The following is a 17,593-nucleotide window of genomic DNA, read 5'->3' as shown; positions in this document are numbered from 1 at the left end:
ACATTGCATGATGGGACTTGTAGTCCATGAAAGAACACCCTAAAGCACCTGCTACTCTGCTCCTTGTTTCCGTTCCTTCTATTTTTTTTTTATAAAATCTTAACCCTTCCAGTACTTATCAGCTGCTGTATGCTCCACAGGAAGTTCTTTTCTTTTTGAGTTTCCTTTCTGTCTGACCACAGTGCTCTCTGCTGACACCTCTGCCCATTTTAGGAACTGTCCCAGGACAGGATAGGTTTGCTATGGGGATTTGCTCCTACTCTGGACAGTTTCTAAAATGGACAGAGGTGTCAGCGGAGAGCACTGTGGTCAGACACAAAGGAAATAAAAAAAAAAAAAGAACGTTCTCTGGAACACACAACAGCTGATAAGTACTGGAAGAAAATAGAATTTTTCTATTCTTTCAGCACTGATAAGCCTGAGACTTCCTTATAGCTTTACTTCTACATTGCATGATGGGACTTGTAGTCCATGAAAGAACACCCTAAAGCACCTGCTACTCTGCTCCTTGTTTCCGTTCCTTCTATTTTTTTTAATAAAATCTTAACCCTTCCAGTACTTATCAGCTGCTGTATGCTCCACAGGAAGTTCTTTTCTTTTTGAGTTTCCTTTCTGTCTGACCACAGTGCTCTCTGCTGACACCTCTGCCCATTTTAGGACCTGTCACAGGATAGGTTTGCTATGGGGATTTGCTCCTACTCTGGACAGTTCCTAAGATGGACAGAGGTGTCAGTGGAGAGCACTGTGGTCAGACAAAAAGAACTTTCTCTGGAACACACAACAGCTGATAAGTACTGGAAGAAAATAGAATGTTTCTATTCTTTCAGCACTGATAAGCCTGAGACTTCCTTATAGCTTTACTTCTACATTGCATGATGGGACTTGTAGTCCATGAAAGAACACCCTAAAGCACCTGCTACTCTGCTCCTTATTTCCGTTCCTTCTGTTTGTATTTATAAGCTATATCACCTTGGAGAAGTAAGAAACAAAATAAGTAATTGGCGTTCAGGTATTTCACTTGCATTACCCTATGTACATTGTTTTTGGTCTCCTGTTGTTAAAGGGGTACTCCCCTGGAAATGTTTTTTTTTTATTTTATTTTTTTTTAAATCAACTGGTGCCAGAAAGCTTAACAGATTTGTAACTGACTTGTGTTTAAAAATCTTAACCCTTCCAGTACTTATCAGCTGCTGTATGTTCCACAGGAAGTTCTTTTCTTTTTGAGTTTCCTTTCTGTCTGACCATAGTGCTCTCTGCTGACACCCCTGTCCATTTTGGGAACTGTCCCAGGACAGGATAGGTTTGCTATGAGGATTTGCTCCTATTCTGGACAGTTCCTAAAATGGACAGAGGTGTCAGCAGAGAGCACTGTGGTCAGACAGAAAGGAAATTCAAAAAGAAAAGAACTTTCTCTGGAACACACAACAGCTGATAAGTACTGGAAGGATTAAGATTTTTAAATAGAAGTAATTTACAAATCTGTTTAACTTTCTGGCACCAGTTGATATAAAAAAAAAATTCCCACCGGAGTACCCCTTTAATCTTAAAACTTCTACTTAGATCTGTTTTTTGGGAAGCTAAGTGACAATATGGCCATCATTCTATCTCCCAAAGAGGTTTATACTGAATGGCAGATTGAGATTGGCAGAATACGAGAAATCAGTTGTCAGGTTTGCCATTCGGGACTCAGGGTCGCTACCCATGAATTCCAGGTATTGGGTGCTCTCTGTTTTGATAAGAATCAACAACTTGTTAGTGTGCTGGGATTTGTAGTCCTACACTGAGTGGCAAGTCATGTGCGGGCCGGAGGCTCGTGACGTCACGGCCACGGCCCCTCAATGCAAATCTATGGGAGGGGGCGTGACAGCACGAGCGGACCGTGACATCTCGAGCCTCCTCCCCGCATCACCAGTCATCTGGCACGGAACGAATTGCGCTCCGGGCACTGGATGTCTGGGATGCTGAAGCCGAGATTGTGGGGGTCCCCAGCGGCAGGACCTCCGCGATCAGACATCTTATCTGCTATCCTTTGAATAGGGGAAAAGATGTCTAGAGGCGGAGTACCCCTTTAAAATAAGATTCGAAAGGAAATGGTTAAAAGTATAAATATAGGGAGGGAATTAGGTAAAATTTTTGATGGAATGTCGCTGGTTCCGGCCCCCTGACTCCCTGCCTGCTTGTAGAAAGGGGGGGAGGGTAATGGGGTAGGGGATACTAGTGTAAATATGTAGTTGTATATGGATTATGTTTCTGTTTTTGAGATTTTTGTAAATTTGTAAACTAAAAAAAAAAAGAATAACAGATTGAAAAGGAAATCCACCTCTTGGCCGTAGTTGTAGAGGTTCCACAATACCATAAAGCCAAAGCCCACGATATTCATCACTAGTTATTCCACTGATACAATGAGCCTCCTATAGTCGCCCATCTTCTTCAGACTTCTTAGTCAGTGTTCTTTGCTGTTCCGGATTCGAGGAAAGCTGTACCCCGGTGCGAAGAGTTGTAGCGGCGCTGTTGATGGCCATTTAGATTGTCTCCCATCTTTCCCAGAAACACATATAACTAAGAAAAGGATGAGACTTGAGAGAAGGGGACGACTTACGGACCGTTGGTGACTTCATGCTTTATAGACTTGAGCACAAGCCATGTGGATGACTATTTTATGGTCACAATATAAATCTAATCTTCGGTATAGCAGATGTTCCACCGCACAACAGATATTGATAGCAGAGACTATAATGTGCACAACTGCAAACACAGCTGTCCATCACCAACTCCAACAGGCGGGGGGAGTTGGTTCCTTTTTCTCTTACTGCCCCCCCCCCCCCTCCCGGGATTTCTTGAGAAAGTTTAAAGGAAGGAGGGATCAGTCAATGAATAGAAATCTCTAGTGAAAGTGGTGTAAGGTGATTGGTGGGAGGGGGTGTTATTGTGCTCAGAGTGGGATATACACTGTATTGCACAAGGAAGTGCAGGAGAGAAATGAGCAGAGACATGCCATGACCGGCTGACAGGGGTGTTACCTCCTCCCCGCAGATCCTGGCTTATTGCAGGATACGACTCGGCACAGGTAGTGGAGCGACAAATCAGATCATTGCGAGGGACGCAGCCAGTGGTCTGATCCCCTTTTGTGATAAACTCCTTGAAAGCACCTGTTCTACCTCCCCTCGATGGAGACCTCGGAAGAGCAAAGTAGCCCAGAGAGCCAACCGAGGACTATGCGCAAAAGTGGCGGACGTTCAGGATCCCCGCAAAGACTGAGGTGCCAACGACGCAGCGGTTCCTGCTCCAACAAGAGCATCGTCTCCTCCACCTCGGAAAGACGCAACGAGAGGGAGAGGAACAGGGTGAAGTTGGTCAATCTTGGCTTTGCTAAACTGAGGCAGCATGTACCCCAAGCTCAGGGTCCCAACAAGAAGATGAGTAAAGTGGAGACCCTGCGGTCCGCTGTCGAGTATATACGTGCCTTACAAAGCCTTCTTCTGGATAGGCAGTCAGGAGTAGAGGAACAGGGAGGACCAACCTCTGATGGACTCTCACCATGCGGCAGCACCTGCTCGGGGGACTCGGGGTCCATGCCTTTGTCACCGGAGTCCTGTTCATCAGGAGAGTGTTCCCGAGAGGACAGCAGTGTGTCAGATGCAGACTTTTTCTTGACACTGCATGGCTGGGGATAGCATCACTATGAGGTAGGTGCACCTGTAATGACACCATTTACCGAGAGCCAAACTAAGCACCAGCTTCGCATTGGTTTCCTGAATATTTGGGGGGAAGATATAGGGTTAGGGTATTGGAGGAACAGTTGGATGTTCAGGGGGATTTATGAATAAAGTTTTTTTTTATTGAACCCAGCACAAATGTAGAATACATATGATCCTGTGGACATGCTCCATTAAACAATGGCTCCTATATCAGTGAAGGACCAAATTGTTCCATAGTATGTGCACTAAGCCTCATTTGTTAGTCATGGAGAAGCCCTTTAAGTTAGTTATACGCATGGATATTTTTTTTTCCACAAGATCTGACAACAGGAGCGATTGCAATCGTCAAAATGTCAGATATATTTCCTTAAAGGGGTTGGGGACCACTGATCTTGAACAATTCCGCATACGCAGAAGAATGGTCTGTAAGCATGGTGTTTTTTATATACGTTGGGTAAGCGATCCTAGAAACTGTGGCTCTCCAGCTGTTGCAGAAAACACAACTCCCGGCATGCTTGTGGCTCTCGGGGCATGCTGAAAGTTGTAGTTTTGCAACAGCTGGAGAGCCATTGGTTGAGGAACACAGATATGGCATAAGTAGATGAAGATTGGACTGTAAGCATGTTGTGTTCTAATACGTTGCATCAGTGGTCCCTTAAAGGGGTACTCCGATGAAAAACTCAACTGGAAATCAACTGGTGGCAAAAAGTTAAACAGATTTGTAAATTACTTCTATTAAGAAATCTTAATCCTTCCAGTACTTATTAGCTGCCGAATACTACAGAGGAAGTTCTTTTCTTTTTGGAACACAGTGCTCTCTGCTGACATCTCTGTCCATTTTAAGAACTGTCCAGAGTAGGAGAAAATCCCCCATGAATACATATGCTGCTCTGGACAGTTCCTGTAGTATTCAGCAGCTAATAAGTAGTGGAAGGATTAAGATTTTTTTAATAGAAGCAATTTACAAATCTGTTTAACTTTCTGGCACCAGTTGATAAAAAAAAAAAAAAGTTTTCCACCGGAGTACCCCTTTAAGGACCAAATTGTTCCATAGTATGTGCACTAAGCCTCATTTGTTAGTCACGGAGAAGCCCTTTAAGTTAGTTATACGCAAGGAGATTTTTTTTCCACAAGATCTGACAACGGGAGCGATTGCAATAGTCAAAATGTCAGATATATTACCTTAAAGGGTGTGTTCACAAATAGCTGGGGTCATACTGAATTCTTTTGGGTGCTTTTTTTTTTTCCATGGGAAAACATCTCAGTCTTAAGACATGTACATAAACATGAGTGACAAAGATGCATTATGACATCTCCTACTAGAGTGTATATAGTCCTGTGGACCTGAATGGGGCCCATCCAACATGGCGCCATCACAAAGCCTCCAAACCTGTGTCTACATACAATGTATGTGTAGATTGTTCTGTATTAGAAGTCTCTGTGCTGTGAACATGACAAGCAAGGAAAGCAGTGATCCCTAACCTGCGGCACCCCAGCTAGCTGGGAGTTGTAGTTTTGAAACAGCTGGAGAGCCATAGTTTAGGGCAGTGGTCTTCAAACTGTGGCCCTCCAGATGTTGCAAAACTACAATTCCCAGCATGCACGGACAGCCGTTGCCTGTCCCTAAACTATGGCTCTCCAGCTGTTTCAAAACTACAACTCCCAGCTAGCTGGGGTCCCGCTGGGAGTTGTAGTTTTGCAACAGCTGGAGAGCCATAGTTAAGGCCAGTGGTCTTCAAACTGTGGCCCTCCAGATGTTCCAAAACTACAATTCCCAGCATGCCCGGACAGCCGTTGGCTGTCCGGGCATGCTGGGAGTTGTAGTTTTGCAACAGCTGGAGAGCCACAGTTTAGGGCAGTGGTCTTCAAACTGTGGCCCTACAGGTGTTGCGAAACTATAATTCCCAGCATGCCCGGACAGGCGTTGGCTGTCCGGGCATGCTGAGAGTTGTAGTTTTGCAACAGCTGGAAAGCCATGGTTTAGGGCAGTGGTCTTCAAACTGTGGCCCTCCAGATGTTGCAAAATTACAATTCCCAGCATGCCCAGACAGCCGTTGGCTGTCCGGGCATGCTGGGAGTTGTAGTTTTGCAACAGCTGGAAAGCCATTGTTTAGGACAGTGGTCTTCAAACTGTGGCCCTACAGATGTTGGAAAATTACAATTCCCAGCATTCCCGGACAGCCGGTGGCTGTCCGGGCATGCTGGGAGTTGTAGTTTTGCAACAGCTATAGAGCCACAGTTTAGGGCAGTGGTCTTCAAACTGTGGCCCTCCAGATGTTGCTAAACTACAATGCCCAGCATGCCCGGACAGCCGTTGGGAGTTGTAGTTTTGCAACAGCTGGAGGGCCACAGTTTGAAGACCGCTGGTTTAGGGATTACTGATGTAACCTACAGGAACACAACATGCTTACAGGCCATTGGTTAATTTACGTATGGTGGATTGCTCTACATTAGTGTTCCTCAACCCATGGTTCTCCAGCTGTTGCAAAACTACAACTCCAAGCCACAGACTGTCAGGGCATGCTGGGATCTGTAGTTTTGCAACAGCTAGAGAGCCGCAGTTTGAGAAACACTGATGTAACGTAAAGGAGCACAACGTGCTTACAGCCCATTCTTTATCAATGTTCGCTGGATTTCTCTTTATTAGTGTTCCCCAACCCATGGCTCTCCAGCTGTTTCAGAACTACAACTCCCAGCTTTCCCTGACAGACTGAGGCTATCAGTGCATGCTGGAATTTGTAGTTTTGCAACAGCTAATGAATCAAAGTTAAAGGGGTACTCCTGTGGAAAACATTTTTTTTTTTTAGGTCTTTATAAGTCAACTGGTGCCAGAAAGTTACACAGATTTGTAAATGACTTCTATTAAAAAATCTTTACCCTTCCAGTACTTTTTGGCAGCTGTATGCTCCAGAGAAAATCCTTTTTTTTTTTAATATCTTTTTTGTCTTGACCACAGTGCTCTCTGCTGACACCTCTGTCCATGTCAGGTCTGTCCAGAGCGGCATAGGTTTGCAATGGGGATTTTCTCCTGCTCTGGACAGTTCCTGACATGGACAGAGGTGTCAGCAGAGAGCACTGTGGTCAAGACAAAAAAGATATTAAAAAAAAAAAGGATTTTCTCTGGAGCATACAGCTGCTAAAAAGTACTGGAAGGGTAAAGATTTTTTAAAAGAAGTCATTTACAAATCTGTTTAACTTTCTGGCACCAGTTCATAAATTTTTTTTGATGTAACGTATAAGAACACAACATGCTTACAGCCCTATATTCATCTACTTATGCTATATCTGTGTTCCCCAACCCATGGCTCTCCAGCTGTTGCAAAACTACAACTTCCAGCATGCCCCGGCAGCCACAAGCATGCCGGGAGTTGTGTTTTCTGCAACAGCTGGAGAGCCACAGTTTTTAGGAACGTTTACCCGACGTATAAAAAACACACCATGCCACAGACCATTCTTGAAATTGTTCAAGATCAGTGGTCCCCAACCCATGACTCTCCAGCTGTTGCAAACTACAACTCCCAGCATGCCCTGTTGCCATGTCAGAGTTCAGATAATGGTCCATCAGAAAATGTTATGTTATGAAAGTGTTATGAGTATAATGGTGTCCACTCTGGTGCCTGGGTCTTTTCCTATCTCCTGTGCTTGTCAGCACTCTTCTTTCTATTGTGCCTCACCCTCACCTAAAAACATAAGAATTCTTGCACCGTCACCACATACCGCCGCTTCCGGTCCAATTGCCGTTATTATGTTCAATACTAGGTAGGTGCCACCATAAGGAGTGACTAAAGGGAACCTTTTAAAACTTAAAGGGGTATTTCAGGAAAAAAAATATAATTTTATATCAACTGGCTCCAGAAAGTTAAACAGATTTGTAAATGACTTCTATTAAAAAATCTTAATCCTTTCAATAATTATGCGCTGCTGAAGTTGAGTTGTTGTTTTCTGTCTGGCAACAGTGTTCTCTGCTGACATCTCTGCCTGTCTCGGGAACTGCACAGAGTAGAATAGGTTTGCTATAGGGATTTGCTTCTAAACTGGGCGGTTCCAGAGACAGGTGTCATCAGAGAGCACTTAGACAGAAAAAGAACAACTCAACTTCAGCAGCCCATAAGTACAGAAAGGATTAAGATTTTTTTATAGAAATAATTTACAAATCTGTTTAACTTTCTGGAGCCAGTTGATATATAAAAAAAAATTCCTGGATAACCCCTTTAACTGTTAATGTGCACATATATGATGGCAGAATAATGCAATTTTATATATGGTTTTTGTACATTTATTTTATATATGTGCACATTAAAAGTTAAAGTGGTACTCCACTGGAAAACATAAAAAAAAAATTTTTTTTTTTTTTTACATCAATTGGTGCCAGAAAGTTAAACAGATTTGTACATTACTTCTATTAAAAAACCTTATCCCTCCAGTACTTATCAGCTGCTGTTATGTTCCACAGGAAGTTCTTTTCTTTTTGATTTTCCTTTTTGTGCTCTCTGCTGACACCTCTGTCCATTTTTAGGAACTGTCCAGAGCAGGATAGGTTTTCTATGGGGATTTACTCCTACTCTGGACAGTTCCTAAAATGGACAGAGGCAGAGAGCACTGTGGTCAGGCAGAAAGGAAATTCAAAAATAAAAGAACTTCCTGTGGATCATAACAGCAGCTGATAAGTACTGGAAGGATTAAGCTTTTTTTAATAGAAGTAATTTACAAATCTGTTTTACTTTCTGGCACCAGTTGATTTAGTGTATCTACTAGCTATAAACCATTCAGAGCTACACAGTTTCTTCAGTACCAAATGTGTCAGCAGATGTTTGGGGACTTGCCACTCAGTGTAGGACTACAACTCCCAGCACACTAACAAGTTCCATCTATCTTCATTCTTACCAAAACAGAGAGCACCCAATACCTGGAATTCATAGGTAGTTCCAAATGGCAAACCTGGCGACTGATTTCTCGTATTCTGCCACATCATTACATTAATCTGCCATTCAGTATAAACCTCTTTGGTAGATAGAATGATGGCCATATTGTCACTTAGCTTCCCAAAAATTTGATCTTGGTAGAAGTTTTAAGATTAAAGGGGTACTCCGGTGGAAAGTTTTTTTTTTTTTTTTTTTTTTTTAAATCAACTGGTGCCAGAAAGTTAAACAGATTTGTAAATGACTTCTATTAAAAAATATTAATCCTTTTCCGTTTGAAACACAGAGCTCTCTGCTGACATCACGAGCACAGTGCTCTCTGCTGACATCTCTGTACATTTTAGGAACTGTCCAGAGTAAAAGGAAATCCCCATAGCAAACATATGCTGTTCTGGACAGTTCCTAAAATGGACAGAGATGTCAGCAGAGAGCACTGTGCTCATGATGTCAGCAGACAGCTCTGTGTTTCAAAAAGAAAAGAATTTCCGCTGTAGTATTCAGCAGCTAATTAGTACTGGAAGGATTAATATTTTTTAATAGAAGTAATTTACAAATCTGTTTAACTTTCTGGCACCAGTTGATTTTAAAAAAAATAAATAAAAATAAAGTTTTTCACTGGCGTACCCCTTTAAGGGTTTTGCATAACGGAACAGTATAACGGGTCTTTAAAACGGATGAATTTATAGTGTGAAAGGGGCCTAAGCCGGGCTATCTTGATACAGGACTAAGGCGGCAGACTGAATCAGTACCCCATGGGAACGAAAACCTAGCCACCATTCTGACCTAGGTACCTGCAAAAGGAAGTAGATGGAAGTAGAGGAGCCTAGAACAATGAACAGGAGCCTAGAACAATGAACATATGTAGCAGCAGCTCCCTTCCCTTTATGGCCCACTTGGCCATTCAGCAGTGATGTGATGGATTAGGATGCCTGACACATTGTCACGGAAGCCCTCCTGGTGCTGCTGAGGGAGGAGAGCTGACCATATGTGACCTGTCGTACTATGGCATCCAACACCGCACTTCAAGGGCCAATGTATGGGCACTGTCTGCAGCCATTGTTTAGCATTATAAGGGCAGCTTACAGTTACCTCTAATATAAGAGAAAGGTTGTCTATATTTATTTAGGACTTTTTGTATTACTTTGTCTTAAAGGGATACTCCATACTCCATGGTGCCAGAAAGTTAAACAGATTTGTAAATGACTTCTATTAAAAAATCTTTACCCTTCCAGTACTTTTTAGCGGCTGTATTCTACAGAGGAAATTCTTTGCTTTTTGAATTTCTTTTTTTGTCTTGTCCACAGTGCTCTCTGCTGACACCTCTGTCCGTGTCAGGAACTGTCCAGAGCGGCATAGGTTTGCAATGGGGATTTTCTCCTGCTCTGGACGGTTCCTGATACGGGCATCAGGTGTCAGCAGAGAGCACTGTGGACAAGACAAAAAAGAAATTCTAAAAGAAAAGAATTTCCTCTGTAGCATACAGCTGCTAAAATGTACTGAAAGGGTAAAGATTTTTTTAATAGAAGTAATTTACAAATCTGTTTAACTTTCTGGCACCAGTTGATTTAAAAAAAAAATAAAAAATAATAATAATAATAATAATAATTTACACCGGAGTACCCCTTTAATAACACTTGATTTTTATAAGAAAGAAAACCCAGGAGGAGGGATACTGTGCGCTAAGACATCATCTACATGTAGGGTTGCCATCTGGACGGTATTTTTATATAAAAAATACCGACCATGCAATGTTGCACCATATACTATACCAGTGTTTGCCAACCAGAGTGCCTCCAGCTGTTGCAAAACTACAACTCCCAGCATGCCGGACAGCCGTGCATGCTGGGAGTTGTAGTTGTGCAACAGCTGGAGGCACCCATGGTTGGAAAACACTGACCTATACTATACACTATTATATAGTCCAACATGCTGGGAGTTGTAGTTGTGCAACAGCTGGAGGCACCCATGGTTGGAAAACACTGACCTATACTATACACTACTATATAGTCCAACATGTTGGGAGTTGTAGTTGTCGTTTGGGGCAGATGCTGAGCCACAGGCTGTATCAGGGCATGCTGGGAGTTGTAGTTAGTAACTAACTGCAACTCCCTAATTTAATTAAAACAGCGATCAAAAAGTCACATCAAAACAAAAATGGTCCTGTTCAAAACTACAGATCTGGGCGCAAAAAATTAACCCTCATACAGGCCCGTATAAGGGGGAATAAAAAAGTTATAGGGGTCAGAATAGGACAAAATTTCCCCCGCATATGTGTGTCCTGTGATGTCACGCATATATAATGAATTATGCAAATTAGTATGGCCGGTATTTTTTTGTAAGAAAGGTGGGAACCCTATCTACATGAGAAAAGCTGGATTCCCTGTAAGCATGGCCGGCCATGTGCTGGGGTCCAGGCTGTTTACTGACACTCTCTTCCTTTCATTGGAAGTCTGCTCCTGTTTACTGATCTCCTTTCTTCTCACAGTCTAATGCGCCAGGTCTTCATTCTTAAGAGTTTCATTATTTGCTGACTTTATCCCTGGTGACTTTGAGATTCTCTGTTTTCTTTATCTGCCTTTGTGAATCACAGGCTCCATTCTATCTCTGAGGTTTGGGAGTCTCATTGGGACCTGTCAGCTTAAGACAACGCTGCTGCATCATTGTCCTTAACTGGGACAAGACAGCTCCTCTAAACAGATTAAGGGGGGATTGAGTTTTGTAATTTACTAATCTTTATATCTATCCAGTTATCTCATATCTATCTTATCTATCTATCTATCTCATATCTATCTATCTCATATCTATCTATCTCATATCTATCTATCTGTCTATCTATCTCATATCTATCTATCTATCTATCTCATATCTATCTATCTCATATCTATCTATCTCATATCCATCTATCTCATATCTATCTCATATCTATCTATCTGTCTCATATCTATCTATCTCATATCTATCTATCTCATATCTATCTTATCTATCTATCTCATATCTATCTATCTCATATCTATCTATCTATCTATCTATCTATCTAGACAAAGGATAAGTTAGCCAGCACTATTGATTCCAAACTATTATATGGACCTGGCTTACAGGTGCAGGCTGCTGGGCTAAATATACAGCAACAGAAGAATACAGCAGCACACTGCTAGCACAAAGATATAGATAAAACATGAGTATATACCCTGTTTCCCCAAAAATACACCCTACCCCGAAAATAAGCCCTAGCTGGATTTTCTGGGTGGGCTGCAATATAAGCCCTACCCCAAAAATAAGACCTAGGCCAGGGGTACTCAACTGGCGGCCCGCGGTCCAGATCCGGACCGTGGCCACCAGTAATGCAGATGTGGGAGGATGGGGGGCTGTAGCATATGGGGGGGGGGTGCTGCATCCTCCACACTGCTACAGCCCCCCATCCTCCCACAGCCCCCATCCTCCACACTTCCACAGCCCCCTATCCTCCACACTCCTGCAGCCCCCCCCCCCCATAAATAAATAAGCCCTACCCTGAAAACAAGCCCTAGTGTGTTTATTGTGACTAAAATTAATATAAGACCCGGTCTTATTTTCGGAGAAACACGGTAGATACAACATGAAAAGCTATACAGCTATGGTGCAATAAATGGAAATATAAAATTATGAAGTTATGAAATAGTGAGGTACTTAGCTTGCAATTTGGCGCCCAAATAGCTTGGACCGTCCCACCACGGTAAGGTGACCTCATTGGGACGGACCCTACACTATAAATATGCCTCTGTGTGAACCATGTTGGCACTTGCACCCCACCCACCTCTATCAGGTGTATATAAGGTGTCTTGGATGTTTCAGATCCTGCAATGCCTGCTGAACTGATCACACAGAGGCATATTCATAGTGTAGGGTCCGTCCCAATGAGGTCACCTTATCGTGGTGGGACGGTCCAAGCTATTTGGCCACCAAATTGCAAGCTAAGTACCTCACTATTTCATAACTTCATAATTTTATATTTCCATTTATTGCACCATAGCTGTATAGCTTTTCATGTTGTATCTATATACTCATGCTTTATCTATATCTTTGTGCTAGCAGTGTGCTGCTGTATTCTTCTGTTGCTATCTATCTATATATCTCATATCTATCTATCTATCTCATATCTATCTATATATCTCATATCTCTCTATCTATCTATCTCATATCTATCTATCTATCTATCTATCTATCTCATATCTATTTATCTATCTATCTATCCAAAAGGTAGGCAGCACAACCACAAAATGATAATATGAAGTTCCGGGGTGCAGGCGAGCAAGTACAGTCCCAGTCGCAGTCTGGATAGATATGAGACAGATAGATAGATATGAGATAGATAGATATGAGACAGATAGATAGATATGAGATAGATAGATAGATAGATAGATAGATATGAGATAGACAGATAGATATATATGAGATAGATAGATAGGAGATAGATAGATATGAGATAGACAGAAAGATATGAGATTGATAGATAGATAGATAGATAGATAGATAGATCCAGCCAAAAGAATTCCAGCAGCAATAAAGCACTACTGAATTTTACCACACATCTTGCGGGTGTGCTGCTGGAATTCTTTTGGCTGGATCTATCTATCTCTCTCTCTCATATCTGTCTGTCTATCTCATATCTGTCTGTCTTTCTCATATCTATCTATCTGTGGTAAGAGTGTGATAGAGGGCAGATGTTATTACCCTAGGGGCAGATGGCATTAACCCCTTGTGTTCGTGATGCCAGGGAGTGGTTTATCCTCTACACCACCCGAAGGTATAATGCTGGATCCTGGGCTAGGCGCGGGGGCAAATAATGACACCGACGCCAAGTTGGGGAACAACGGCAGCTTTACTGAGTCAGACTGGTGAAACAGTCTATACAGCTTGGCTAGGCCCAAGGAGGTGACCAGTGACTTCAGAGACCACAGGGCTTGTTGGGACTTGTAGTGGACTTGGACAATTTGATGCACAGCCACTCTGACTTGAGACAGGATGACTTGGACTGACTTGACTGAGACTATGACTGACTTCACCCCTTCTGTAGCTTAACAGGTTTTGACTTGGAGGGTAGTGGACTTGTGGATCCGTGGCTGCGTGGTAGACTTTAGGCCTCTTGAGGACACCAGACACTCTCTAAGGACTTGACCTTACTGCAACTCAGCTAAGCAGGAAAAGAGGAAGCTCCACCCAGGGCTTATATGGGGGAGACTCTGGAGGGGTCCCATAGGTCACCCTGTAGGTCACATGATCACTGGTACCTTCCCTGGTTACAATCCCATGACAACAGTACTTAAAGGTATAGAACAAATTATGTACATTGCATTGAATAACATATACATTGTTTAACTATTCATGGCACATAGGTGAAGGGGAGGCCCAGGGGTCATGGAAAGGAGTCTGCCTGACAGGGCAGCAATGGTACAGGGGTGCAACTCCTGTACTGGGCCACCACATCTATGCTATCAAATTATAGTAAGGCATAGTGGATTACATTTAAGGCTAACCATCAGTCCATAAATTACCTTCTATATCAGTATATTGAGTTATAGACCCGATTTGTTTTAAATTTGTCTGCACACAAAATATGTTATCCAGTAAAAAAGAAAAATTCTAATTGCCAACCCTATTGGGGTCCTAAGAGTACATTCATAGTGGCCATATTGATTGTCACCCATAAGAACACGTTAATAAAAACATCTTACAAGGATGTTTATGGTCTATTCACACGTACATATTCTGCGCAGATTTGATGCGCCGGATTTTCTGCTGTAGATTTCAATGTAAACTGAACACAGCGTGAAATCCTGCGCATCAAATCGGCGCACAATACTGTACGTGTGAATAGACCCTTAAGGTGACTTTCTTCAAAAACAGCCCCACACCTGTCCATAGGCTGTGCATGGTATTGCAGTTCCACCCCATTCACTTTAAGTGGGGATTTTATTTTTGATTTGATTTTAGAGGAAAATATTCTTTAATATATACAAAGCGCCAACAAAGAAAAAAAACGGGGAATAACGAATCGGCAACTGGATATTAGGCTGTTTCTAATCCATGGATAGCAAATATAGGGATATGCTGTTACCGGACCAGGAATATGGGAGGTGCTTCACGATTAATAGAGACACTCCAAATGCAATAATCACCAAGAGATTGAAGAACGGAGCACTCACCGGTATAAGTCCTTAATATGCAGGTCGTACCATATGTCTTCGGCAGGGAGGCGGTAGATGGAACGGGGGAGCTCAGACGCCGGCCACGAACCGTATCACGCCAATCGGCGCTTCGTCAGGCCGCACACGTGCGGCCTGACGAAGCGCCGATTGGCATGATACGGTCCGTGGCCGGCGTCTGAGCTCCTTCCATTCCATCTACAGCCTCCCTGCTAAAGACGTATGGTACGACCTGCATATCAAGGACACATACCGGGTGAGTGCTCCGATATTCAATCCCTTGGTGATTATTGTACTCTTTAATATATGTTGCTGTCTACAATTACTTTTTTCTTCTCTTTTCCTTTAGGTCAATGGTGGGATCCGACTCTGAATAAAATTCTTGAAACACTATTTCTGATCAGGAACGACACGAAATCATTGGACTCTGCTAATATATAGAGACTGTTATTTATACGTGAAGTTGTATATATATATGTTTGCTGGCGGTGGACTCTACCATTTGTATTTAGGAGGGTAACATGTTTGGTTAAAGCAGTATTTTTGGTATGTTGAGGGGTGAGTGGTAAGCCCCGATTTAATCGACTTTGTATTTACTATGTACTCTTTGATTCTAACTCGGAGGGACCACAAATCCACCTCTGGAGAAGGGCTTTTAAGTGAGACCTATTGTATACTGAAATCCCCATCGCTTTCTATGGATCTGAAAAGGCACTGTTTGCTGAGAGCTTTCTCTCGCTCCAGGCTACATAAAGGACTGAATCTCGCAGCCATATTCATTCCACTAATGGATCTGAGAGTAAACAGACCCAGACAGACCCTGCACAGTGCAAAAAGCAAAGAAAATCTCTGAATCAAATAGCCTTTTTTGTGGCTTAGTACCTCAGTGACAGAGATGGGCCATTGCATTGGTTGTCAGATTATAGTAAGTGCACTGTGACCTATTAACCTTCTTATTTAAGCTTCTACCCTCCGTAGTAGCGCCGCTCAATGTAGAGGAAATTTTGATACCTTTCTGTTACCAGTAGAGATACCACCACTAGTAGACTCTACTTGACATGGGTAGACTATGGCCCACCAGCTACAACTACTTTCCCAACATGCACTTCTAGTTAGTTACCTATGTTGGTCCATAGAGGCCACCAATGACTGCCTACCTATAGTCATTACAGTCATCCTATCTATGCAGCACTCTACTTGGCTTGAGCGTGCTATGACCCATCAGCAAAAACTACTCCCAACACCTATTACCGGTCGGGGATGTTTCCCACCTATGGCTCATACAATGACCTTGCTCAAGTGGTTCACAGCTACAAATACTGCCATTTTGGGCCCCCGAACGCTGGAGCCGGTGCCGGGAGCTTGTGATGTCATAGCCCTGCCCCCTCATGACGTCACGCCCCCTCAATTCAAGTCTATGGGAGGGGGCGTGGCCCTGTCACGCCCCCTCCCATAGACTTGCATTGAGGGGGCGTGATGTGACATCATGAGGGGGCGGGCTATGGCAGTTTGTTCCAAATGCTGAGTAGCGGAGTACCCCTTTAAAGGGGTAGTCCAGTGGTGAAAAACTTATCCCCTATCCTAAGGATAGGGGATAAGTTTGAGATCGCGGGGGGTCCGACTACTGGGGCCCCCTGCGATCTCTCTGTATGGGGGCCAGGCTCTCCGCCAGATAGCGGGTGTCGACCTCAGCACGAAGCGGCGGCCGACACTCCCCCTCAATACATCTCTATGGCAGAGCTGTTGAGACAGCGTTATCAGCATTACCTCTTGATAACGCTGTCTCAACAGCGAAACATGTCGGGGGTGGCTGTGCTTATATTTTAAGTTGCACGTCATAGTGTTGCCATTGCGGCAGGCTGCAGCGCCGCTAAAACAGTTACATTATCAGATAGAGGGTCCCCCACTGGTTATTTTTCACTGTTCAAGCAACACTCTGACATTTATTTTTAACCAATTGAGTGGGAATATTTTATCACACTAATAAAAGTTATATTTTAGGGGACTTATTAAGAGGGGAGTTAGTGACTCCTGGGCCTCGGCCCTGGGGTTTGTAGTTATTCTATCCTTAGGATAGGGGATAAGTTGTTCACCACTGGGTCACCACTGGACTACTCCTTTAAAGGCAACCATGGTTGCTTAGCAGTGACCCATAAAGGGTAACACAATACTCAAGTGCCTCTAGTAGACCTAGCAAGTCCAGCTATACTACCAACCAATGACCCAAGCTGCCAGACAATGGCCCATACAGTCACCCAAGCAATATTTATACATATCTACCTCCAATTGCTAGTACTTGTGATATTTAAGATGGAGTCGTTCCAGACTACCTTTGTAATTTGTTAGTCAAAGCACTGATCCTTGGGATTCTCCATGACATATATGTATTTGCATTGAAACTTGTGTGTTATTTGTTCAGTCACCTACTCCAAAGCCACAATGCACAAATGGACTATCCTTTTTTTTTTCCTAAGAAGAATGTAGAAATCCATGAATCATGCCAACTGTCTTAACTGGAGACAATTCTCTATGTAAATAGAAGAACATGAACGGAAGACCCTCACTTACCCGGTTCCTTTCCTGACCTGTAAAGACTTGTGCCCATAAACTGTCTGACATCCAGGGAATCAGCGTTGGGCATCTATCTCCAAGTGCATTGATGGAATTGCACTTTAAACATAGTTATTTCTGGATTAAGGACATACTGCCTAGAACGACTGACACTCGTTGATTCCCAAACTGTTATGTTATTTATTTGTAGATAATTTCTTTTTACTTACAGATTTTCTAACCC

The 17,593-nt window shown here is 43.0% G+C and overlaps 1 protein-coding gene across 1 annotated transcript; it reads left to right on the top strand.

Annotated features, from left to right (window-relative positions):
- The first annotated feature begins 3,167 nt into the window (after positions 1-3,167).
- Positions 3,168-3,674, top strand: LOC130293188 (achaete-scute homolog 2-like). The gene has a single exon (XM_056541689.1). The coding sequence runs from the start codon at positions 3,168-3,170 to the stop codon at positions 3,672-3,674; it is 507 nt and encodes a 168-aa protein (XP_056397664.1).
- The last annotated feature ends 13,919 nt before the right edge of the window (positions 3,675-17,593 follow it).

Source organism: Hyla sarda, chromosome 10 (assembly GCF_029499605.1).
Source record: "Hyla sarda isolate aHylSar1 chromosome 10, aHylSar1.hap1, whole genome shotgun sequence".
Lineage (NCBI taxonomy): Eukaryota > Metazoa > Chordata > Amphibia > Anura > Hylidae > Hyla > Hyla sarda.
This window is presented reverse-complemented; position numbering and strand designations above follow the sequence as displayed.

Excerpts from the sequence above, each read along its gene's own strand:
- LOC130293188 (XM_056541689.1), top strand. The coding sequence starts at position 3,168 with ATGGAGACCTCGGAAGAGCAAAGTAGCCCAGAGAGCCAACCGAGGACT.